Source organism: Pan paniscus, chromosome 7 (genome assembly GCF_029289425.2).
Source record: "Pan paniscus chromosome 7, NHGRI_mPanPan1-v2.0_pri, whole genome shotgun sequence".
Taxonomy (NCBI): Eukaryota; Metazoa; Chordata; class Mammalia; order Primates; family Hominidae; genus Pan; species Pan paniscus.
Window position 1 is genome coordinate 86947336 of NC_073256.2, and position 22360 is coordinate 86969695.

The window sequence follows — 22360 nt, forward strand, 5'->3', positions numbered from 1 at the left end:
GAAACCCTCTAAAGACTATGAATCAGTGAGGCAAACGTTTAGGAACTGTCTATAGATTTAAAAATTATGAACCTCAGCCTGTTTCCAGTATAAAAATTAACTAAAACTGGCCGGGCACGGTGGCTCATGCCTGTAATCCTAGCACTTTGGGAGGCAGAGGTGAGTGGATCACTTGAACCTAGGAGGAGGAGGTTGCAGTGAGCCGAGATCGCGCTACTGCACTCCAGCCTGGGTGACGGAGACTCTTTCTCAAATAAAACAAAAAACCAAAAACGAACCTCAGCCTATTTCCAGTATAAAAATTAACTAAAATCTTTTAACTAAAACCTTTTATTACATCAGAAATACATAAAGTTTTCATGTCCGCTCTACCAACAAAATGTATTAAGCACCCATTTGTCAAAGCTGTCAGGATTAGAATCTACCAGGAAGTGTCAGCATTTGCCTAATGTAATGATGAGTTGACGGATGCAGCAAACCAACATGGCACATGTATACCTATGTATCAAACCTGCACATTGTGCACATGTACCCTAGAACTTAAAGTATAATAAAAAAAAGAAAAAAAATCTTAACTGCTCTTCAAAGACAGCAAATACTCTAGCCCTATCAATACTTTCAATTCTAACCTGAAACCAAGAATTCCTTTGTTTTTTTCCATGTTGTGTTCACTGAAGTCAAACTTCTAAGAATTGTACTTATCAGAAAGGTTTAGGAAGGGACTCACTCAGAGAAACCTTGATAAGATCCAAAGGATTTCACTTGTGTTCCCTGCATTTTAAGTAATCACTTTCATAAACATCCCTCTCTGCCTACCACAAGCTAGAAAGCCACATTTTAGCAATTTTTGATATTAAACTTTCTGGTAGATACCAGAGGGAGAAGGACCAGCCTGGAGATGGCTTCACACCTTGGCCTAGGGCCATACTGGTCAGAGGTACAAATCTGTTCCATCCCTGCCCTGCCGGCCACTAGGAGGGTCCTGAATAGGAATGGCTTGGGAATGCCAGAGGCTTTCCTAGAAAGAAGACTTGAGTCTGGATGTCAGAAAACATTCTCTTCAACTCTCCAGGATTGTGTTTTGAGGATTCTGACTTAGGCTGGGAAAGGTTTTATCTTATAAAGACAGCCCAGAGAGGTAACAGAGGCACCCAATGACACTAGTGGTTGGTCATCGGTGAAGTGGGAAGATTAGAACTACTGCTTAAATGGCAAATGCTGCTTCACATTGAGCATGAGGAGACCTGAAGTCACGTGTGGGTTTCTACCAGCACCAACCAGACTCACGCAGGTTTGTGACTGGGATACATTCTGTATCGATGGGTATTCATGAAATTATCTAGTTTAAAATTAGCGTCAGTGATTATGATTTTAGTGGAACTCAGAGGCACTGAAGGTAAACTAGGCCATCTTCAGAGCCTGTAGGAAGGCTGGCCATGTATCATACTTAGGCTCAGTGCTGCATCTGTAATCTGGTGACCTTATATGCTATTTCTGGTATATGCTGAAATATTCCAGAAGGGCTGAAATATTGTATCATTTATGGAAATATACATGGATTCCTATGAGGGAGTGTGTAAGGAAGGGAATGGAAAATTATGCTGTTGGTTAATCCCATAAAATATTTAATTGTTCTTCAATTCAAGAAACATTTACAGAGTACAACTATGACAAGATTTAGGGAGTTATAAAAAAATCTGAAGACAGTCTCAACAAACCAAGCAAAGTAAGATCCCTGAATCTGTGAAGCTCACATTTCTTTGCTTGAAACAGGCACATAAACAATAACAATAGCTACCATTTGTTGTACACTTTACACATATCTATATTATGGGAGTTATATATCTTTACTAAATCTAATCCTCAAACTAGCCCAATGAGCTAAGTGCTATTACTATCCCCATTTATAGACAAGGAAAGGGAAACAGAGGGTTAAGAACTTGTTCAAAGTCACAGGAAGGGTAAGTGGCAGGGTCATAATTCAAACTCATGCTGTCTGGCTCAAGAATCCAAGCTATTTATCACTACAGCTCCTTCAGTTAAAATATAAGGGAGCATGATTATAATTGATCTCTTAAAAGCATAACAGAAAAGGTAGTACATGAATTAAATTTTGCAAATGAATAAGACAATGACGGAACGGTATTAGGGAAAAGATTCCAAGGAGACACAACAGGAAGGAAAAGCTGTGGGGCATGGTCAAGGAAAGCTGAGTGGACTGACACAACTACAGTGTAAGGTACAGGAGGGAGACAGATCAGAAAGGCAGGCTGTAACCAGACTGTGGAGACCCTCAGTGCCAGGCTAAGGAAGGTGGTCCTTGGCCTTTAAAAATGCAATGAGCGGCACAATGAGAAAGCTTTTGCTCAGAGAAATGATAGAATTACACCTGCAGAGATTCAGAAGAATATAATGAACTGCAATGGGCAAAGCGGGAGTCAAGAGATTTATAGTTGGGTCCACTCCCTTCCCCCTGCCCTGAGAGAGACAGGTAGGACCTCATGATATAAAGAAGACATCGAGTCCTCTGGGGCAGCAGATAGTCTTATCTTCCAAGTCAGCTTTGACCAACTGGTAGAGGCTTTCTGAAGGATGTTTGAAAGGTTCTTAGGCTGCGTCCAGGCTCAGGTAACAAGGTTTGAACCACCTGGCATGTCTGCCATGGGTACAGAGAAGGTCCTGCTGGCACATGTGTTATCTCTGCTCTGGATGACAGCTACACCACTAACAACACTTCAGTTCTGCTCCCAAATTCTACCTTCTATGAACACCACTTGTGGCCCTTGAGTTTGTGCACACTACTATTCAGAAAGATCACTCCATATTTATTGAATTCTACCTTACCCTGTTCAGTGCTTAGAGTACTGCACATATTCATCATGTTTCAGATAAGTGTAACCTGTTTAAATGATCCAGTTATGAGAATCCTGAGGACTGAAGAAACAAATGAGACAAGACGCACCATCTAGGAATGCTCACCTTTTTTGCTCCTTGTTCTTCTTCTACACCATCTCCTATAACAACATACACCACTTTTCTTCCAAACCTTTGAATTATTCTCTCAAAACAGCTTTCTTTTCCTAGTGAACAAAAATAAATGGTAGAAAATGTGAAGTTTGGGTAACCTAATGTGACAGTGCTTGAACTTTTTATATAAAATGCTTTCTTCATGCTCTGATTCGAATGCCCCACTAGTGCCTCTAAGAGGAATGCTTTTATGCCACTTGGGTTGTATGTGCCACAGCACAATAAATTACAAAGTAAATTAATTAGCAGTGTGGTGTCCTGTCCTTTGGAAATTGATAGTTAAATACTCTCTTCCCAAGGACTCATTTATTAAAAAATGGAATCTAGTCAATCACAGCATTGCAATTGGGGTGCTGGGGGAAAGTACTGTTTTGCAGTGGGACTTCTTTTTCCCCCTATATATAAGCTGAACTCAAACATAGGCAATTCTGGCAACATATTTTAACTTGATTTTAAAAAGCTTTTTTTTCATATATCAAACTTTGAAAATATCTGATCCAAAGACTATTGAGAATGATAAAAAATAACTGGACTTGTTTTTGTTCTAGCAAGAAAACACAAACATTGGAATTAGCTTATTCCTTCATTTTCAGGTTGAATTAAAGACCCTGAAAGTCTGATGTAGTCTTGTAAAACTCCTTCTCAAATAAATGTCAGATAATTTGAGGTAGTGCAGCAAGATGGTACCTGCCTTACCCAGGCATCTAATGTTCAATGAAGCACTTTCCTGGAGGAAAACTGGAATAAAGGTAATAGCATACCCTTATCTGTCTATTATCTTTCCCGTGTCATGACTTAGTTTGGGCTCCTGTGGTGGCTACACTGTCAGCACATTCCCACAGTTAATGCAAGCATTGTTTCTTCTCAGAGAAGAAACTGGTGTTCCAACTCTTGGACTGCCAACAGGGTCATTTTAATGGACAATGGGACAGTTTATAGTTTTCAAATGTGAATGGCTGAGCGAAGCCTGCACCTCTTTCAAATAAGGATCAGATATACACATGAACAAATTGCTTGTTTGCTTAAACAAATGTCTGCTTTATATTTATATTTTGCACTAAAATCTCTAGTTTGCATCCGACACAATGAAATAGAGCTAGCCTTATTCAAAGATGCAATTTAAATGCCTCTTTAGTTGTCCACTAAACTGTGAAATATTAAATCACTTTAAGAAGCAAATGCAAAGTATAGTCTTCACTGCAAAAATATACAACCAAAAACTTCGATGTCATGAAAGTTTTTTCCCTCCTTACAGGGAAATGCTTATGCATTTTTGCAAAGTTTCCCTCTTGTGGAAAAAGGAAGGTAAATTCAATGTAATTTAAAGATGAAGTTGTGGTAGACAAAAAAATCCTTGCCTATATACTATCTATCTCCTCTTGGGCTCATTGCCAATTTGGGGTCATGTAGAAATTTTTCACAATAGAGGTTAAGAAAATGAAGCTTAGATTTTAGAAGTTAACTATTAGTTTTATATGAAGTATTCATTTTGATGAGTCCATTTTGTCTGAAAGGTCATCATAGCTCTGCCAACTCAGATACCAGTCATCTCCTCCTATGACTTAAGCATTTTGCCTACAATAAAAATTACTGGGGCCAGGCATAGTGGTTCACACCTGTAATCCCAGCACTTTGGAAGGCCAAGGAAGATCACCTGAGGTCAGGAGTCTGAGACCAGCCTGGCTAACATGGAGAAACCCCGTCTCTACTAAAAAGACAAAAATTAGCTGGGCATGGTGGTGTGTGCCTGTAATCCCAGCTACCTGGGGAGGCTGAGGCAGGAGAATCACTTGAACCCAGGAGGCACAGGCTGAGATGGTGCCACTGTACTCCAGCCTAGGTGACAGAACAAGACTCCATGTCAAAAGAAAAAAAAATTGCTGGGTTTTCTGCATTGATTCCCCACATATACCTTATTTGATGGTGAAATCCTACTTCCACCACCACATATTTTTTTTCTGTATTGAAAAAAAAATAAAGCTTAATATTTTAAACAAAATGCCCATTAAAAAAACAATGCTTACTGGATTGTAATTTCCTGTCATCATTTTCAAATTGTTTGGGATTAAACTTCAATGCACATGCTATGTAATACACTACTCCTGCTTTCTTTCTGAGAACCTAAGCTCTACCCGCTTCTGTACTATGGGCTGCTTCGGCATTTGTTCCAACTTTCATGTGCTGGTAAACCTTTTCCACAATCCCTGTTTACAACACAATATAATTATAATTCCTCTTAATTGATATAGATGAAAATAGAATTAACATGTGACTTAAACTGTTTGCTATTTTTATGGAACATGAAAGCACATAAAAGTTCTGGTTATAATGGGCTACTAGGAATTTTACTCTATTTGATATATTTCTTGCTTTTTGATATTTTCCAACAATTTGTTCTTGGCCCTTCTTGGGAAGCATCAGTCATTCTCAAACTCCAGATATGTATTTCTAACTTGAAAGGTTAGCCTGGATGAATCCCATCAGCACCCTGCTGACTGTGTCTTTCTGCCATTGATTGAAGACCCCACTGGGTCTCTTCCAATGCAACACTGATAAAAATAAAACCTGATTTCCCCATCAGTTAATTGTGCCGCTATTGACCCACGTGCCTAAAAGAAATCTTGTGTCGGCCTTCTTCAAAATAAATGGTCATTTATTCAGCCATTCATTCAACAAATTCATCTCTACATTTATTGATACCTACTATGTGCTGGGTGTTACAGCTACTATGATGAGCAAGAGAGACAAACCCAGTCCTCAAGATTATTTCAGTATGATGGGGAAGTCATACTATGAACAAATAATTATAAAAGTCAGTAATTTTTAAGTAATCATTTAGTAAATGCTTTGAAGGAGAAGCACAGGAAGTGTAAAAGTGCAGGCAAATGGAAGTTAGACCTACAGGGATTCCATTTTTGCCCCTTTTTATTATATGGAGTCGAGCAGCCAAAGACAGCCTTCTTGCCACCTGCTAGAATGCTCATACCCCTTCCCCTGGACTAAAATAACATTCCTCTCCTTAGGGTGATATACAACGCTATTCATGCCTAGACCCAAGTATACCTTTTCAGCTTTGGCTTCTAATGAGCACTGCATACTAGCTACCCAGGGCCACTCACAAGTCCCTCAGCAGGGAACACATTTTAATTTCTCTGTCCATTTGCATTGTTCTCACTAGCCCATCTACCTGTTGAACTCTTACTTGCTCTTCTATACCCAGATCAAATGTCATTTCTTCCCTTTAGCTTTCACACTTTCACAGACACTCGGCCTCTGCCTCTTCCTGGGTGGCAGTGAATGCTTCCTCAGTCATGTGCACATTCAAGCACTTAGCAATAGGACCCTGTAGGATACAGCAAGGGGTCTAGACCTTGGAATCAGAGAAACATGAGGCTTGAGCCTTGTGTTTGTGAACTATTGACTGCAACAATTTACTTAAGTCTCTGGACTTTAGTTTCCTCATTTGTAAAATGGAAAGATTATAAAGATTGACTTTAAATGCAAAATGCTTAGTACAGTTCAGGGCATCTAGTAGACAACTAAAAAATGCTCATTTGCATACTCTTGTATCATATTGGATTGTCATGTAACTGTCTGCTTCCCCTGAGAACAAGAGCCATGTCTTTTTATCCCTATGTTGATTCTGCCTTGATTTATATTCTAACTAAATTTCATAAGTATTTTCCTCCCAACTATGTTTCTTTCATGCAAGAAGCTTTTAAATCTCCACAACAAAAATGGAAACTCAATTGATTATACAGATTGAATGAAAAACAAAACAAATATTTCTAGTAATAAATCTGTTATTAGAGTTGTTTCATTTCTACTTTTTATAATTTTATCTTGCTGTTTGTTTTAGCTTAGAAAATCAGATATTTTTGTTAATGTTGCCTAAAAGGATAAAAATATGATAATAATCCAGAATCGATGCTGTTACTCTACCTAAAATGCCCTGGTCTTAACGTTAGCCAGTCAAGTAAAATTTTGTGACTTCAGCTACTGTATTATGCTTTGTGTTTCTCTTACGTCTAAATCCAGTTTTGCAAATTGGTTAAATTATTCTTGTATTTTTTTTTGACCTATGTAGCATTCTGGAAAAAAAGTTTCATTTATTGCCTTTCATTTTTATTATCCTGAAGGAAAAGAGCTGATTATTAAAAAGAAAAGAAAAGCAGCTCACCTATTTTAGTTGCACTGTAAATATTTTCTATTGGAAATACAATTCCTAACCCATACAGCAGGACTTTCGCCAATGCTGGGATGAGCTGAGTAGTTGTTACTAAAATATTCACACAGTTTGTCCTATGAGAACAAAAAGAAAAAAAAGACTGTTGAAAAATAAATCTCCAAAATGAACAAGCACGAGCATTGCCCATTTCCTGGCAAAGACCCCGCAGAGAGCCTCACCGGGAGTGAATGAGCGAGAGTGCTTTCAGGGCCAGTGTCAACCAGGAGTCGGTCAGGGCTTCAATTTCGGCCCTCAACTGCAGCCAGGCTTCCCTCTTAGCTGGACCAAGCAGACCTGAGGATTTAAAAGCACATAATGAACTACTTCCTTACCAACATATTTCTTCGACTTTGCAAATAATTAACATTTAAAAAGTACTATGAATACCAGCTTCCAGATTTATAGTATACAAAGTATCTTTCACATAGTACCATTCATTTGACAAGTATTTATTCGGTTTGGTTACAGAAGTCATCTCTTTTTAGGGAACCTACTTTCCTACATTCCTCTAAGTGTAGTTTGGGCAGAGGTGACTCCACCTTCTGGCTCCCAGGGTAGGTGTGCAGCATTCACTTGGCCAGTGGAAGTCAGTCTTGGAACTTTTGCTGAATCTATTAGGAAATGATAGATTCCCTCCCCTCATGGATGTGCCAAACTACTGGTAGAGTATAAAGCTGGATCTACTGGTGGTCATTTTGCCACCTCTTGGGAAGGGACTGACCTAGAAAGGCCTTTATCCAAAGGAAGGCACAGGCTTCCCCGACAGCATCATTTCAGCATCTGCATATAGCCATGCTGGAAACCAACGTCACCCCTAAACTTTTTATTATTAAGTCACTGTATTTCCTTTTCATGCTAAAGCCATTATGAACCAAAGTCAAAAGATTCAAACTAATCCAAGTATTTACCCAGTAGGAGGAGATTTACAACCCATCTTGTGATTTGGGCAGAGGTGGCTAATTCTTCGAAGGATGCTAATTCTTCGAAGGATGCTAATCCTTCCTTGAAAGGACAACTGAATGTCAGAGAGGTCAGGAAACTTGCCCCAGGTCACATCACTAGGTAACAGAGACAGGACTAGACTGGAATAGCCAGGGCAGCTGGCTCCAGTGCAATATTTCTGTCACTAAATCACAGCAGAATAATGGCCAGTGAGATGAAACTGCCCAAATAGAAGCTATTATATTCAAAGCAGTGTGACACAAAAGTGTACAGTACTTTTGGAATTGTATCTGGACTGTCTTAACCCGCTGAGGTACTGGTGGTAATCACTTGCCTCCAACATTATTTTTGTAGGTGTTGTAGATCTCTTTTACCCGTCTGTAGCGGAAGGCCAACTTTCTCATCCAGTCCACACCGCCCCGTACACCAGTTGCCAAACATAAGTTAGCACTGGTTGCTGCAGCAGGAAAGCCATCTGTTCCAAAGTTATATGTGCTATTTATATGCAAGAAAAGCCCAAAGTTAGCCAAACAGAAAGTCCATCTTAATTAGGTAAGTAATTAAACTATAAAAGGGAGATGGTCACTTCACATTCAAGGGTGCTCACCTTAGGTCCTGTCCATTATCATCTGAAGAAACATCATCTATATGGACTTGGTCACATTCCTAAAATGCAATTAAAATGATACATGTCAATTTTTTAAGAGTACCTAATTTTTTTGTTTTGTTTTGGAAAAACCATACATTTTTTTAAAGCACCTTAATTGGAGGATTTTTTCAACTATGTCAATCAGTAGGTGGCAGTCTTGTAAAATTGACATTTTTACCTACTTAGGGTCCTCTCCTGTAAGAAAGAAGCAATGTCGTTAAGGACTACTGTTATTCAGCTTCAGAAAACACATTTTTGTGTTTAGAAAGGAAAGTGATTGAAAACAATTAGCATATGTGTTCCATAAACCTCAGGTACCTTAAGCCATCATGCTGCTCAGAGCTGATTCAGTCAGTGCCTAAGCATAACTGAAACCAGACATTTTGGTAAATGTAACATGCTAGAAAAATTAAACCTGATGCTAACTGCCAATGAAATTATGACCTCTGATTGCTGTTGAGCCACACACCAACACAGCCTGAGGCCAGTGTGTTGAGGAGCCCAGACAAAAAATCTGTTACTGGTTTCCATTTATTTGAGAGATGTGAGTTTTATCCTCCCTCTTTCTCTCTCTCTGTGTACGTGTGTGTGTGTGTGTACACATGTGCACGGTAAAGACCATGCGAGACTTCAAAACCTAAATAAAAATAATCAAACCATGTGCTTGTTTGCTGTTTAGTTTTTTTTGCATTTTTAGTGTTATTTTTAGCTGTTTTACTATTATTACATATTCACTGGATTTATGAGTTTATTATGGCATAATGTTATTTTGAACAGATCTTATTTTTAAATCCCAAACTGTGTAAACTACTTAGAATAGGAAGCCATGCTTACGGGCTAAAGCTCTATCGGGCCCAGTTAACGTTTCTGCACCTGTTTGCAGATATATCGGAGCACCCATATATCTTAACCACCGTATCCCCAGATGAATTGTGGGAAGAACAGGCACTCAATAAACATTTGTTGAATGAATGAAGGCATATTAATTTGGAGGCAGACAAGGACTCTAGTCCAGAAACTTAACACCCCCACTTGGCTGCTTTCATATTTCAGTCATGTTCCTCTCTTTGCAGTCAGGCTCCAAATACCCCAGAGGCCTTTATTGTACTTATTTCCATTAAAGTTTTAGTTTAAAAATATTATTAAAAGAAATTTCCAGGCGCACATCCTGTATTTTAAAAGGTTCTTTTTGACTGAAGGTCTGGTCATGTTTCAGATAGAGTTAATTTTATAAAATCTAGCCCATCTCTCTAGCACTTAGACTCAACTTCATAACAAAGATGACACTTAGAAAGCGCTATAATAATAGAAGGTATATTTTTATGTTGCCGGTCCCCTCTGAACAAACTCTTCTCTCTCCATGGATTTGTGAGGAAGGGAGGAGGAGATAGAAGTGGAAAGAAACTCAAACCAGCTGTTCCTTAACAGAATTAAAATCGTGACCCCCAACCTCTTCTCTAAAGCATCTATTTTCCAGGCAGCCCTCTCCCAGCACGCAGCAAGTTCCAAGGAGGAAAAGACTTTGACCTTGTAACCCTCCCCTGCTCTCCTGAGGTCCATAACCTCAGATAAGAGAAAAGGAAAAGCAAGTCTAGGAGCCCTCACATGCTGACTGTGAATTTAACATTTTAAAAACAGGTCATTCTTGGAAAACGTGGTTGGGAACTTCTCATTTATTAATGTAATCTTATTTTAGAAGATGAATGATGATCGCTTGTGTTTTCGACAACATACTAAATCCTGAGTAGACATTTCTGATATTTAACCAGGAATGTAATTTTTATGTCGTAAAACTTCTTTAGAGCGTGTGGTTAGCGTTGGGGGTGGGGGGAGAGGGGAAGGCCATAGCGCCATGATGGAGAAATTTTCTCTCTTGGGAGAATGAACAAAAAGGAGGAGGAAGTTGAGGAACTAGTAGAAGAGGAAAATGTATGTTCAAAAGAATTTAATTCAAGGAATCAAAACTGACCTGGAATTCCCTGGTTCCCTCTAAGGGTGGGAAGAGTTTTTTGAAAAAGCAGGGTGTTAAGATGCTTTTCTGAAGCGAATTTAGCTGTAAATCCTCATTACTAACAGAGAAGGCAGTTATCCTCTAACAACTGTGAACGACCCCATTGTTGCTATTGTTCTTCCACATCCTGTATTTGTTTTCTCCTGCCAGCTTCATTTAAAACGTTTTGTTCCCAGGCTGAGGACTTCTTTTGAAGTATTGTTCAATCTCTAGCTTAGCTCTTAGTGTCAACACCTTCAAGCTTTTACCTGCAGATAGCAAACTCACTTCACAGTGACTTGATTAAAGCAAAGTTCGGAGTAGTGACAAGGAAATCCTCATTCTTCATCAGAATTTTTGTGGAATGATTTTAATTAAAAGAGATTTAAAAATCAAGAGTAATCTCTGAGGGGCCTCATCAGCACCTCCAGGAATGAAAAAAAAATCATTAAAATGTCTGTGTAAAATGTGTTTATGTAATTGTTGCTTATTTCACTTAATGAATAGAAAAATACTATATTGTACAAACTTCAAATACATAAAATACATACTGAGGGTTCATTATCTGTGTCTTTGTAGGAACTTACAAATAATGACATAAAATGCTTTGGGAAGTTTGTTTTTAAAAAATTGTTTTAAATCTTAAGGAGAAACTATAATATTGCTATCTAAATGCTTACTTATTAACATTTTAATTCATGAAAGAATGAGGAATATTAAGATACTGCAATATTCCACAGCAGAACTGCACAATGTGTTAACCTGTTATAAGTCCATCAGCTCTCAAATGAGAAACTGAAGTCTCCTCCCATCAGATATCCTGAAACTCAGCCTCTTCTGTGGGGAGAAACTTTCCTTCTACCATTTCTCAGACACCATCTATCTAGCTTTTTGTCTTCCTAAGAGCCAAATTTTAGGTTCTCATTTTTGCCTTCTGGACTAGGTTGTTTTTAGCTTCCAAATTTGTTTAAAACCCAGACAATGAGATAACTGAGGGAGGGTGCAGGGCCTGATTTCAGAGTCCATGGCTTAGGCAGAAGGGGCTCTGGGCACTGTGAACCAACAGCAGCAACCTGGTTTAAAGCTCTCCTGGAAGAATCTACTGACAAAGACAAAAATGGAAGCTTAATATATTTCCAGGTGCCAATATATATTCCTAAAAACCCTAATTTGGTGTTCAGTAGAGTACAGAACATACATAATTCTATGGGAAAATAAGTTTTTATTCCAAAAACAGACTAAACGTGCTGAAAATGTACTTTTGAAATACACGACCAAAATTATGTGATAGACTTTTAAGGTGATGAAATCATTATTGAATCCAAGTCTTGGGACAGCATTCACATTTCTAGGGGCCACTCCAGTTCAGCATATTTTATGCGCTAATCTGTAGTGGAAGGGTCTGAGATGCCCAAGGGATCCCTGCTGTGTTTGGGGATCTGGCCTGGGACCTCAGAGAAGACAGAGATAGTGATTTCAAGGACTCCTGAAAGATTTTGCACTCACAGTAAACTAATAGGTATCTTAGCTTAGAAAGGTGGTCATTCATGTACGTGTCAAATTATTAAGAGGCTGCTGTGTTCCAGGTAGTGTTTCAGATGCTAATGATACAGTGCTTAATACAACAGACAAAAGTCCTTATTGCCTTGAAACTAACATTCTAGTTAGTCACAAACGAGAAAATATGTAAAATGTACATATGCTGGATAGTGGTAAGTGCTAAGGAAACAAAAAAGTAGATGAGGGAGAAATGCAATGCCAAGTGGGTGTGGGGGAAAGAGTTTTCCAGGCAAATAAAAGAGCAAGTTCAAAGGCCCTGAGGCAGGAGAACACTGGTGTAAGGAGGTAGGAGGAAGGAGCCAGGAGAGGGCAGAGGAGGAGAAGAGTTCCCTGTGCCTGCAGATCCCAGCAAGGAGCAGGCTTTGCCAAGGAAGCAGTGGACAAGTTATCAGTCCTTGCCCTCAAGGCACTTACATGGTTATGGGGGAAAGAGAGAAGTTAACTAACTACACATGTGATAATTAAAATCATGGTAAATCCTGCAGAACTTCCCTAGGATCCAAATGAACATCGTCCTACATTCTATTTAGCCAGAGAGAGTTGCAAAGGTCTGAAGAATTAAAATTATATTTTGGTAGATCAGGAGGGACAGCCTGGTCCACCGCTTGTCCTTGTGGCTTTTGTGATTGAAACAATCAAACCGATAAAATGGTGGCCTACTGGAGATGGTTCCTAACAACTGAACTGTGGTGACAGGAACAAAACAGCTTATTGGTCCCAGACTATCCATGCTGGACCTCTACCTTCAAATGGCAGTGAGGTGGGGTGGGATGGGGCGGGGAAGGTACAAAGGAACCCTGGGGGCTTAGTGACCAGGCCTCAGAGAGGTGAGGGGAAGCCTTTGAAGACATGTTTCTTTCACCCCCAAGTCACAGATGTGAGAACTGATGCGGGAGTTGGAAAGGGATCAAGACGTGGGAAAAGAGTAATTTTTTGTTAATGGCTTTCCCAAAGGGATGAAAAATTCAACAACATGTTTGCATAAGGGCTCAGAAACAAGTCAGCAGTAGAGGAATATATAATAAACATTTCTATTTAGCCAATTTTCACATACAGGTAGTTAGCCATGAGCGGGGGCAGGAGAGGGCTCTTCGCCACCCACTAGGAATGTCGGGTGATGGTCTGGCAATTATCACATTGTCTCTCTAAAAGTGATAAATTGGCAGCCAGTGCCAGGGAGAGGCCATTTCCTGATGGTCCACACCTGTTGCACTAAGTGTTAACTGAATGCAGGCACCAGGGTCCCTGGGCATGCACATTAAGAGACCTAATGGCAGAGTATGACCTTCTGGGGGCACTCCACTGGAAAAGGGAAGAAAGCCTCAGATAGACATGTGTGCAGCTTCCTAAACACACTGCACAGGCTCAGTTCCCAAGGGTAAGGGGGGCAATGCACATGCCGGCAGCCCACCCTAAGGGAAGATGAATGGGAATGGGGCGAGCACATAAAGTCCTAGGATCAAGGTTAAACACCGCACTTGACCAAGATGCCTGCTTGGGTCTCTTCCAAGTGCAGTTTCCTTTTTTCTTGTTCTAAAGCCTTTTTCAGAAAACTTCCACTCCTGCTCTGAAACTTGCCTCAGTCTCTCTTTCTGCCTCATGCCCCCCAGTTGAATTCTTTCTTCTGAGGAGGTAAGAATTGAGGTTGCTGCAGACCATAGGGATTCACTGCTGGTAACTCGGATACCTTCCACTGGTAACATATTTGGTGCCGTGTGACTCAGGTATTTGCCACTGGTAACAGTCACATAGTACAGATAGATTATGTGGAAGAACTAGGGCCAGTGCAAGGCAAAGTTGCAATTATCCTCCACTAGAAAAATTTTACAATTAATTACCAAACTTGGGTATTGCTAACGCATCCAGCCCGCTGCTCCCAGTCTGAGGTTGGTCTCTCTCTCTTCAGAAGTCCCAAGACACCAGAGATTCATCATCCCTTGATACCTGACTACCAAAGCACCACATCTTGGCACTTTGTATCCCTCGTAGAGGATATTCTTCCTTTCCCCACAGCAATAGCTTCTGCAGAAGGCATTCCTTACACTTATTGTGGAGTTCCTGCAGAGGCAGGTGCTCAGTTTCTCTCACTTACACAGACTCCTAGTTCTTAAGTTGAATTTATGGTGAAAATGCAATAGTATTTAATGTTACAACCCATTTTACAGATATGAAAAATAAAGATTCAGAAAAGCTAAATAATGTGAGATAAATGCTGCGATGCTGATGTCTTTGACCCTCAACTCGCTGTTTCTTCCCAGGCTCCTCAATTTCACACAGTGTAGACAACTGCTCCCTCTAGACACTGGTCACGACCTAGGTTCTTAGGGGCTTCTCAGTTGTTTTGAGTTTAGGGGACTCCAGCTGTGTCTGCCCCACTCTGACCTGTGCTCTGTGTCTGTGGTCATGGACCCCTCTTCCTGCCTGGAGCATGGATGTGGGTCCTTCATCCTACAGCACAAGCCCCAACCCTTCATGTCATCAGCAGGCCTTTAAATGACTGGTACTTCAGAGGAAAATGCTCCCAGAAGGAGAGCCACTGTGGTAACCGGGTCTCTGCCAGGCATGGAGGGTAGAGAGTACAACTGTAGGTGGTGAAAGCATAGGTTTTAGCATATCACACTGCCACAGCGTGTCCTAAGTAGGAGAGCTGAGGACCAGGAAAACGGATTAGGCAACCATCATGGCAGGGGAAGCTGAAAAGAGGGCAGATGGCACCAGTCAGAGGTGCGGTGTTGTGCCCACAGTTACCAGCCTGCAAACCTCTGCTTTTCCACAACAGGATCCTACAAGCATCTTTCAGTAAATACCAAAATTGAAATGACCATGGTCTACCCTTGCCAGCCTTCCCCTTATATGACACCACCTGTGCTTCACAGAGGAGTAAAATAAATAAAGTTAGCTTCAGTTACTGCTGGCCCTCAGCTAACAGTCATCTAACTACTCATGGAGCTGGATTATAAAATGCTCACATGGATGGCTGGGGAAACTGCCAACACATGAAGCCCTGAATCTCAGTTCTGGTGTAGGTATAGGGAGTGGGCAGAAAGCCACACGGGGCACGATCTCACAGCCATGCGGCGAATGCACATTCGCTCTTGGAACTCTGGTTGCACTGTTATTCTGCCTTTTTAGTCCCTTCTGTCATTATTCTTGGCATCAAGACTCAAGCTGACCTTTTTCTGATCCATCATCATCTCTGGCCTTCTAGGGCTGGGCCACAGACATGTTCTTTTGGACCAATCCCCGGGAATAACTCAGATTTTGTACAGAGGCTCATATGCAAAATATTAAGTTATGGCAGAATTTTTCTGCAAATATTTATTCTGCTTTGATACTGTAGTTGTACTTTCCCCCCAAGCCTTTCACTTGTACCATAATTATGTAAAAATACACCATACAATTCAAGGTAGTTTTGGAAAATTAATAAAGAGAATTAAGACAGTTACAATGAGTCTTATTATCTGTGCCAACAGAGTGATGTAATAGCTAGGACACTGATGCTGTATACTTCTGAACATGAAACTAGAAACACAAACTCAGAGTAAACCTGAAGTCCTTGAATAAACAGAGAAGGAAGTCTCTAGGAAGACTGTGAGGCAGTTTGCATGTTATAAAAGGGAATAATATGAAAAAGTTACAATGTGTCTTTGGAGAAGTTGAGTTACGCAAGTCCAAATCCTGCTGATCAAGGCTATAGTATGCTCCATGTTCCAAATTTACCATGAGAAAACTAACACCATACTGCCAACTAATTGTTTCAATACTTTCAATACTTCCCTTTACAAAACAAAAATGGAAGGATAAAAGTCAGCAGAGAACTAGCTGTTTTCATTGTGTCTTTACATCAATGTGCCTATTGAGACCAGCTGGAGCTGGCCAAGGCAGAGGAAGTGATCATTGGGTTCTGTGTCCCCTCTTATCCGTCATTAAGCGATTACATCCATGGCTCTGACTTCCCTATTGAGCAATTTAGATACTTGCCTGATATTTGACATCTATAGGTCACTAAAAAGAAGTATTCCTCTTATTTCTAAATGTGAAAATGTTTATTTATACATGGGACATGGGTAGTTCTAGTACTTTAGTGACAAACTCACACAAATTGTCTGAAAGCTAATTTTGTCAAGCCATTAGCAGCACTTGAAAAAGAATGCGTATCTGTCTGTGGATCTATCCAGACTACCATCTTTCTCACAGAAAACTAAATTACACAGATGGCCTTACAGGGTGACCAGTGTTTGAGTGACAAAGGTCTTAAGGGAATGCTCTCCATGGTGGTTTTTCAAAATAACTCTCAACTCTCCAGATATTTTCATAACTAATTTGAAAAACTAAGTGAAATGGGACATCTTCTAAATTTCTCTATGATTTAGAAGTTCTACAGAGGGAGAGGAGTAGTCAAGGAAGAAGCCAATTGATGGAACAGATTTGAAGAAAGTGGCTTCCAACTAGCTGACAATTTGATTTGGTACATCAAGTCTAGGCTCCGTGATAAAGACCCTCTGTCCATGAATTAGTAAATTTGCAGGAACCATGTTTTTACTTGCGTGTTTTTCTCTGTAAAGAGGAGACTGCCCAACTGATGTACTGTGTATTTATACTTACTGATGCAGAACAGCATGATTCCATTGTGCTTTCTAAGGGCACGTCCAAGCCCTCACTGTGCTTTCAAACAGACCTCATGGAGAGCTCAAGCACTGCTAGGCTTTCTTCTGCCCAGCTTCACCAGCATCATGGACTCTCTGGAAGCCCTTGACTCCTGGAGATGGGGAGGGTATGTGGTTTGTAGCCTCTCCACACTGGCAATCGCTAGCAGACCCTGTCATCTCTGTCTAGGATACACCTGGTGACCTCCTATTTCCCTGGCCTTCACACCATGATGCTTCCTTGCAGAAAAAAAAAAAAAAAAAAAAAATGGTGCAGATACCTGTGGCTAAGGCACAGGGGATAAAAAACAAAAGGAGTTTTGAAATTCGCCCCATTCTGTTTGGCGGTTTTGGGAAGTGCAAGTCAAGGAATTAAGACACACCAGGACAAATATATCTTTTAATTCCCACTCTAAACTATCTACTCAGAATACTATTGGTGCCAACAGATATTTTAAGTCAATATTTAAATATCTATATGTGTTATGGTAGGAATAGGATGACACAACTATACAAGCCGATGGGAAAAGAAAACAATTTCAAATTTCAGAAACCAAAAAGAGGAATTTCAGCATCTATTTTCGAGAGGTGGCAATAAGATGCAACTTGTGGACACACATATGGCATTTACAAACAAAAACAGTGTCTTAATATACTTAATGTTATAATATCCTTTAGAGATTATCTAAGTGAGAGAGATTTTACTAGAATTATGTTTATATTAGCTAGGAGACCTAAGTGCTTGTATTAGAAACACAAGATTTGAATTACAGAAGTTTCAACAAAGGTAAGGTATTAGCTATTTTGATCTGATTCTATTTATTAATATTCATAAAATATTTAGAGAACAAAATCTTTACTGAAAGTTCCTGAAGATGGTATGTTAAGGTAAAAAATAAATTGAAGTGCTTAAGCTATGTGCTGGTATATGCATAAAATTATGGTAAATATTTGAGATCACTAAATAAAGGCTTCCAGGATGCCCAAACTTATTAATAACTAGAAGATTGCATGAACACATGTTTTTCAAAGTTTTGATATTTTCTTATAATATTAGTCCCTTTTAAAATGTGCTAATTAAAAAAAATAAGACATCATTATATCACTTTAGCGTGTGGCTTACAGAATCCCAAAGGTATCACATGAAGATAGCTCCTTCTTAGTGAGTACAATGTTAATAAATATGATATGTCAGTTTCACTGTGCGTGGAGTTCCTTCTTTCTCACCATGAATGCCTTCTTTACCATGTGATATTAAATATATTTGTCTTTATTCACACTCTCAACCTTAGGGTGAGGAAAAGAAAGTCTCACTTAATGAAAGCCAGAAAGAATTGAAAATAAACTTTTAAACAAAATGAGCTTATTTAAAACTGTTCAACACTGAGTCTCTAAAGGTAATGGATTAATCCATTAACTAATCCATTACCTTTAGTGACTCAGTGTTGAACAGTTTTAATATAAGGATAATTAAAAGATAATTATAGCATATATTACATTTGATCTAATGATATCAATACTTGCAAATTTCTTTGCTTTTTTAAAAGTGTACAATAAATACTATCTCGTACAAGATCCATCTTTTATTAAGTTATGTTTTATGCAATAGTAAGAGGTATTTCAATGCATTCTATGTCCCTACCGCTGACATTGTACACAAAAGGTTATGTCCAAATACACAGCTTTATTTATGGTTCAGTTAATTTAAGAGAACACAGAATTTTACAAATTTGTATCATAACCAGTGCAAACCTTCATATACCACACAGGGCAATGCATTAGTGTTTGCTGACAATGCCAAATTATATTGTACAATTTTATCATTAAAATATTACACATATTTAAAATGGTATATAACAAAGTATGAAGATAAAAGACTAAAGGCTGAATTAATGTGTAAGCTAATTATCATTCAGAACATTAAAAAAACTCAGCACACATCTAATATAAATATCATTTTTTTTTGGAACAGCAACTCAGAACTACTCTTAAGAATGAGCCTTTGATTTACTGCTGAACTTATTTCTCAATTTTCAAAGGGCTTGCTCATCATTTTTGCAAACATAATTTGTCACTGGCAACAGTCAGTGTTCTTTGTAACTCCTGTTTCCTTTCTTTTAGATCTATTATTCCTGCTGAGAGAATCTACTAAAGAAGAATTTTTCATAGTGACACCAACTCTAGGCTTGCTGTGAATAATGACAATGTCATAAAAATCATTCTTTTTATTGCAAACTTGCTGCCAGAAGCATGGAAAAATATTCAGACCGAGAGAACTTTCATCCTTTTCTGCAACGGCTTTCTTTTAACTTTCATGGCCATTTGCAGAAAGTGAATCGCATACCAATTTATTCACAAAGCATTTAACTAGAGCTTTCATTTGCACAAAAATATTTGTTTCGCTCATATAAAACAATGAACTATAAGCTCCAATATTAAATAGGTCATACATTATTTTTTTCTGAAGCAATTTCCCACTCCTCCTAAAATCATTTGCAACAAATATTAGTTTCTGTTTAATGCCATTACATGTCTATAGATTCATCTTTAACTACAAACTATATGTCAATGCATTTTGTAAAGAAATATTTTCTTGTAATTAACCTTTTTAAATGTCTTTTTCTTTTGCAGGGGTGAGAGTGGGGTTGAAATTTTGAAGTTTAAAAGAGACTAATTTATGAACTTCAGTTAACTTATACTGCTAGACAATTTTCTAATAGTAAGAAACACTCAATTTTGCATAAAAGAACATACAGCTCAGAATAAATCAGGCCCAATCATATCCTTAGTTAATAAGTTAATAAAGATTTTTCCAAGCTGATTTTCTCTGCCATGTAATTATTACTGACTCCAGAAAGAAAAATATGCAGAACCGGACATAGGCACTTTTAAAAAAGCAGTTCCCTGTGAGCTGCAGGAAGGGTTCCATCATCACCTCCCTCACTGTCAGTCCCTGGCGGCAAGGAGAGGACCTTGGAGGGGCACTTTCCTACTCAAAAAATTCTCTCCTCTAACTATCCGTGGGTCTGAAATTCCACCACACAAAATCATCCCTTCTGAATCTTCTTTTGTAAGACAAAGACTTCAGGTAAGAGTGAACTATTTAAGCTCCATTGCCTTGGTGTGAACTGCACTATGAGATAAATTTCTTCCAGCATGGGGAGCCCTGGTGTGCCTGCCCCCAAATCATTGGGTGTTAAAAGGGGAAATGGAGTTGGCTGCCCGAAAAGAAAAAAAAAAGGGAAAGTTTTGTCTATACTCATAATTTCACTCCCTATAAAAATATCCCTCTTCTCAAGAAGTATAATTTAGAGCTATAAATAATCATGCTTTGGTTGTTTATATGTTATTCAGGAAAATATTATGTATCATTAGAATAGCATGAGTATTATATGTGTTATATATTAAACTGTAGCAGTGTCACTAGAAAATACATAACCACATGTTCTCGATTCTTTCATTCATTTTCTCATGCATTCAGCTAATAAGGACTGAACACCTATGTCTATTCCAGGCACCACACACACAAAAATAAATGAGATGCAGATCTTGCCTTTATGGTTTTAAACATGGGGACTGGCTAGAGAGAAAGGGTACAGTGACTGTCACTATGATTTTCTGTCAGGGAAGGTACTAGATTCTTGTAAAGCCCTTCCTCTTCCAACCCACTCTGGGCAGCACGTTCAGATACATTTTTCTGAAAGTAGGTTTTGCTGTTCCAGGCAATGCAGTCTCCAACAAAGAGCAAAAGCATCTAGGGGGAGGGGAGACAGGGAATATGTTTTACTTCTAGTTTCAGTCCATCTCCCTCAATAGATGTATTAGAAAAATTAAATTGGAAACACTTAATATATTTCTATGCAATTGAGCATTCAAGGGCCTCTATAATGAGCCCTAACCTTACCAATGTGCCCATCCCTCACATTCTATCATGAACAGCCTGCCTCCCTGCACCAGACAATAGCTGTGTCTACTGCTTGCTGGAATGCCTTCTCTCTCCCTCAAGGCAGTGCTCCTCCATTAAGTTTTTATTGGTTTCTTTCCCTTCTCCATCCCTGACATACTCTCTGCAACCCACAGTCTCAATAATAACTACCATTATTGACAGACTACAGTCTTTGTGTCATGTGTATTTCACGTTCTTTCCAATTCTCCTGAAAACTCTGCATTTGATGAATAAGCAAACAAAGACTTACACAGACAACTTCTGTGTACACTACCAGATAAGAAACTCTGAAGAAAAGACCATCTTTCACGTGTCTTTTTTTCCTACTTATTTTCTAACGCTGGACCAAGCACATAGATATCATGGACTGAAACCTTCTAGGTTATCTGATTGACAGGATTTGATTATGAAAGAATTGATGACCCAATCAGTTAATAGATAATGCTAGTGCATTTTGTCATTGAAGTTAGTTTTGTGGAAATAAATTATTTTGATTATAAAACGACACATACTCATGTAGAAAATTTGTGCAGTACTAAAAAACATATAAAAGAATTCATCTCCAATTCCATCCCTCAGAAGTAACCACTGTAATATTCTTCTAGTCCAAGCTGTCTCCTACCAATTGAAAAGGATGATATCTTGGACAGAAGAGTTCCCTTTAACTTTCTGACAAAATACCAATTCCAGAAGTTAATTCTTAGTTGATTATTTCTGAAGAGGCAAAAGATTATAAAATAATGTTGATCAAAAGCAACGTGCTCTCCCCATACCCTGACCGTCCACCTGCCTTACAAAGGAGTAGCACACAATTAGCAGTGAGAAGGATCCAGTATTTAGAAAGCCATTCTTTAGAAATGCTGCTAGAATACTGAACTGAGCCCAAATAGAGGCCCTATTGTAGCTGCACTGAAATGGGAGAAGTCTCCAGGGACTGCAACTTAAACACATTTTGGGGAAGTCGAAGTTACAGGCATACAGGCCTTCTCTTGCACTATTCAACCTTAAAAAATAAAAAAAAAAGTCTAAGGGCACCTTGAATTCCTTTCTCTACTAAGCAAACTTCCTATGAAGGTAACTGAGGAAAATCTGGCTCTACAAAGCAGTGACTCTCTCCCAGATTGAAGATTAGCAAGCACCTGTCAAAATCCAAGATCTAAACCAAAAGCCTGTCATAGGTGACACTGACAGGTCCATTTCACACGACTTTAAAATAAACTGAAGCAATCCAGCAGACTGTATGAGTGCTGAAGTGGTATTTCCATTCAACAAGAAAGGAAGACACTCTGTTATTCGCTGAGGCACCACCATGCGGCAGACACCGGCCAGGAGCTCCAGATTCTGTTGTCTCCCTTAACTCCACACCTACCTG

At 39.1% G+C, this 22360-nt stretch overlaps 2 protein-coding genes across 8 annotated transcripts in view; one reads left to right on the top strand and one right to left on the bottom strand.

The window, feature by feature from the left end:
- The window catches only part of XKR9 (XK related 9), a 551550-nt gene extending 544379 nt beyond the window's left edge, over positions 1–7171 (top strand). For all 4 annotated transcript variants that reach the window (XR_008626416.2, XR_008626417.2, XR_008626414.2 and 1 more), the window contains one exon: positions 3621–7171. The gene's annotated coding sequence lies outside the window, so the exon portion shown is untranslated. The remainder of the gene's footprint in view (positions 1–3620) is intronic.
- Positions 1–22360, bottom strand: part of EYA1 (EYA transcriptional coactivator and phosphatase 1) — a 341835-nt gene that overhangs the window by 8713 nt on the left and 310762 nt on the right. For all 4 annotated transcript variants that reach the window (XM_063606819.1, XM_055116656.1, XM_008956696.3 and 1 more), the window contains 5 exons: positions 8805–8863; positions 8532–8692; positions 7435–7549; positions 7208–7329; positions 2980–3080 (listed from right to left, as the gene is read on the bottom strand). In XM_063606819.1, coding sequence (XP_063462889.1) covers positions 2980–3080; positions 7208–7329; positions 7435–7549; positions 8532–8692; positions 8805–8863 — 558 coding nt within the window. The remainder of the gene's footprint in view (positions 1–2979; positions 3081–7207; positions 7330–7434; positions 7550–8531; positions 8693–8804; positions 8864–22360) is intronic.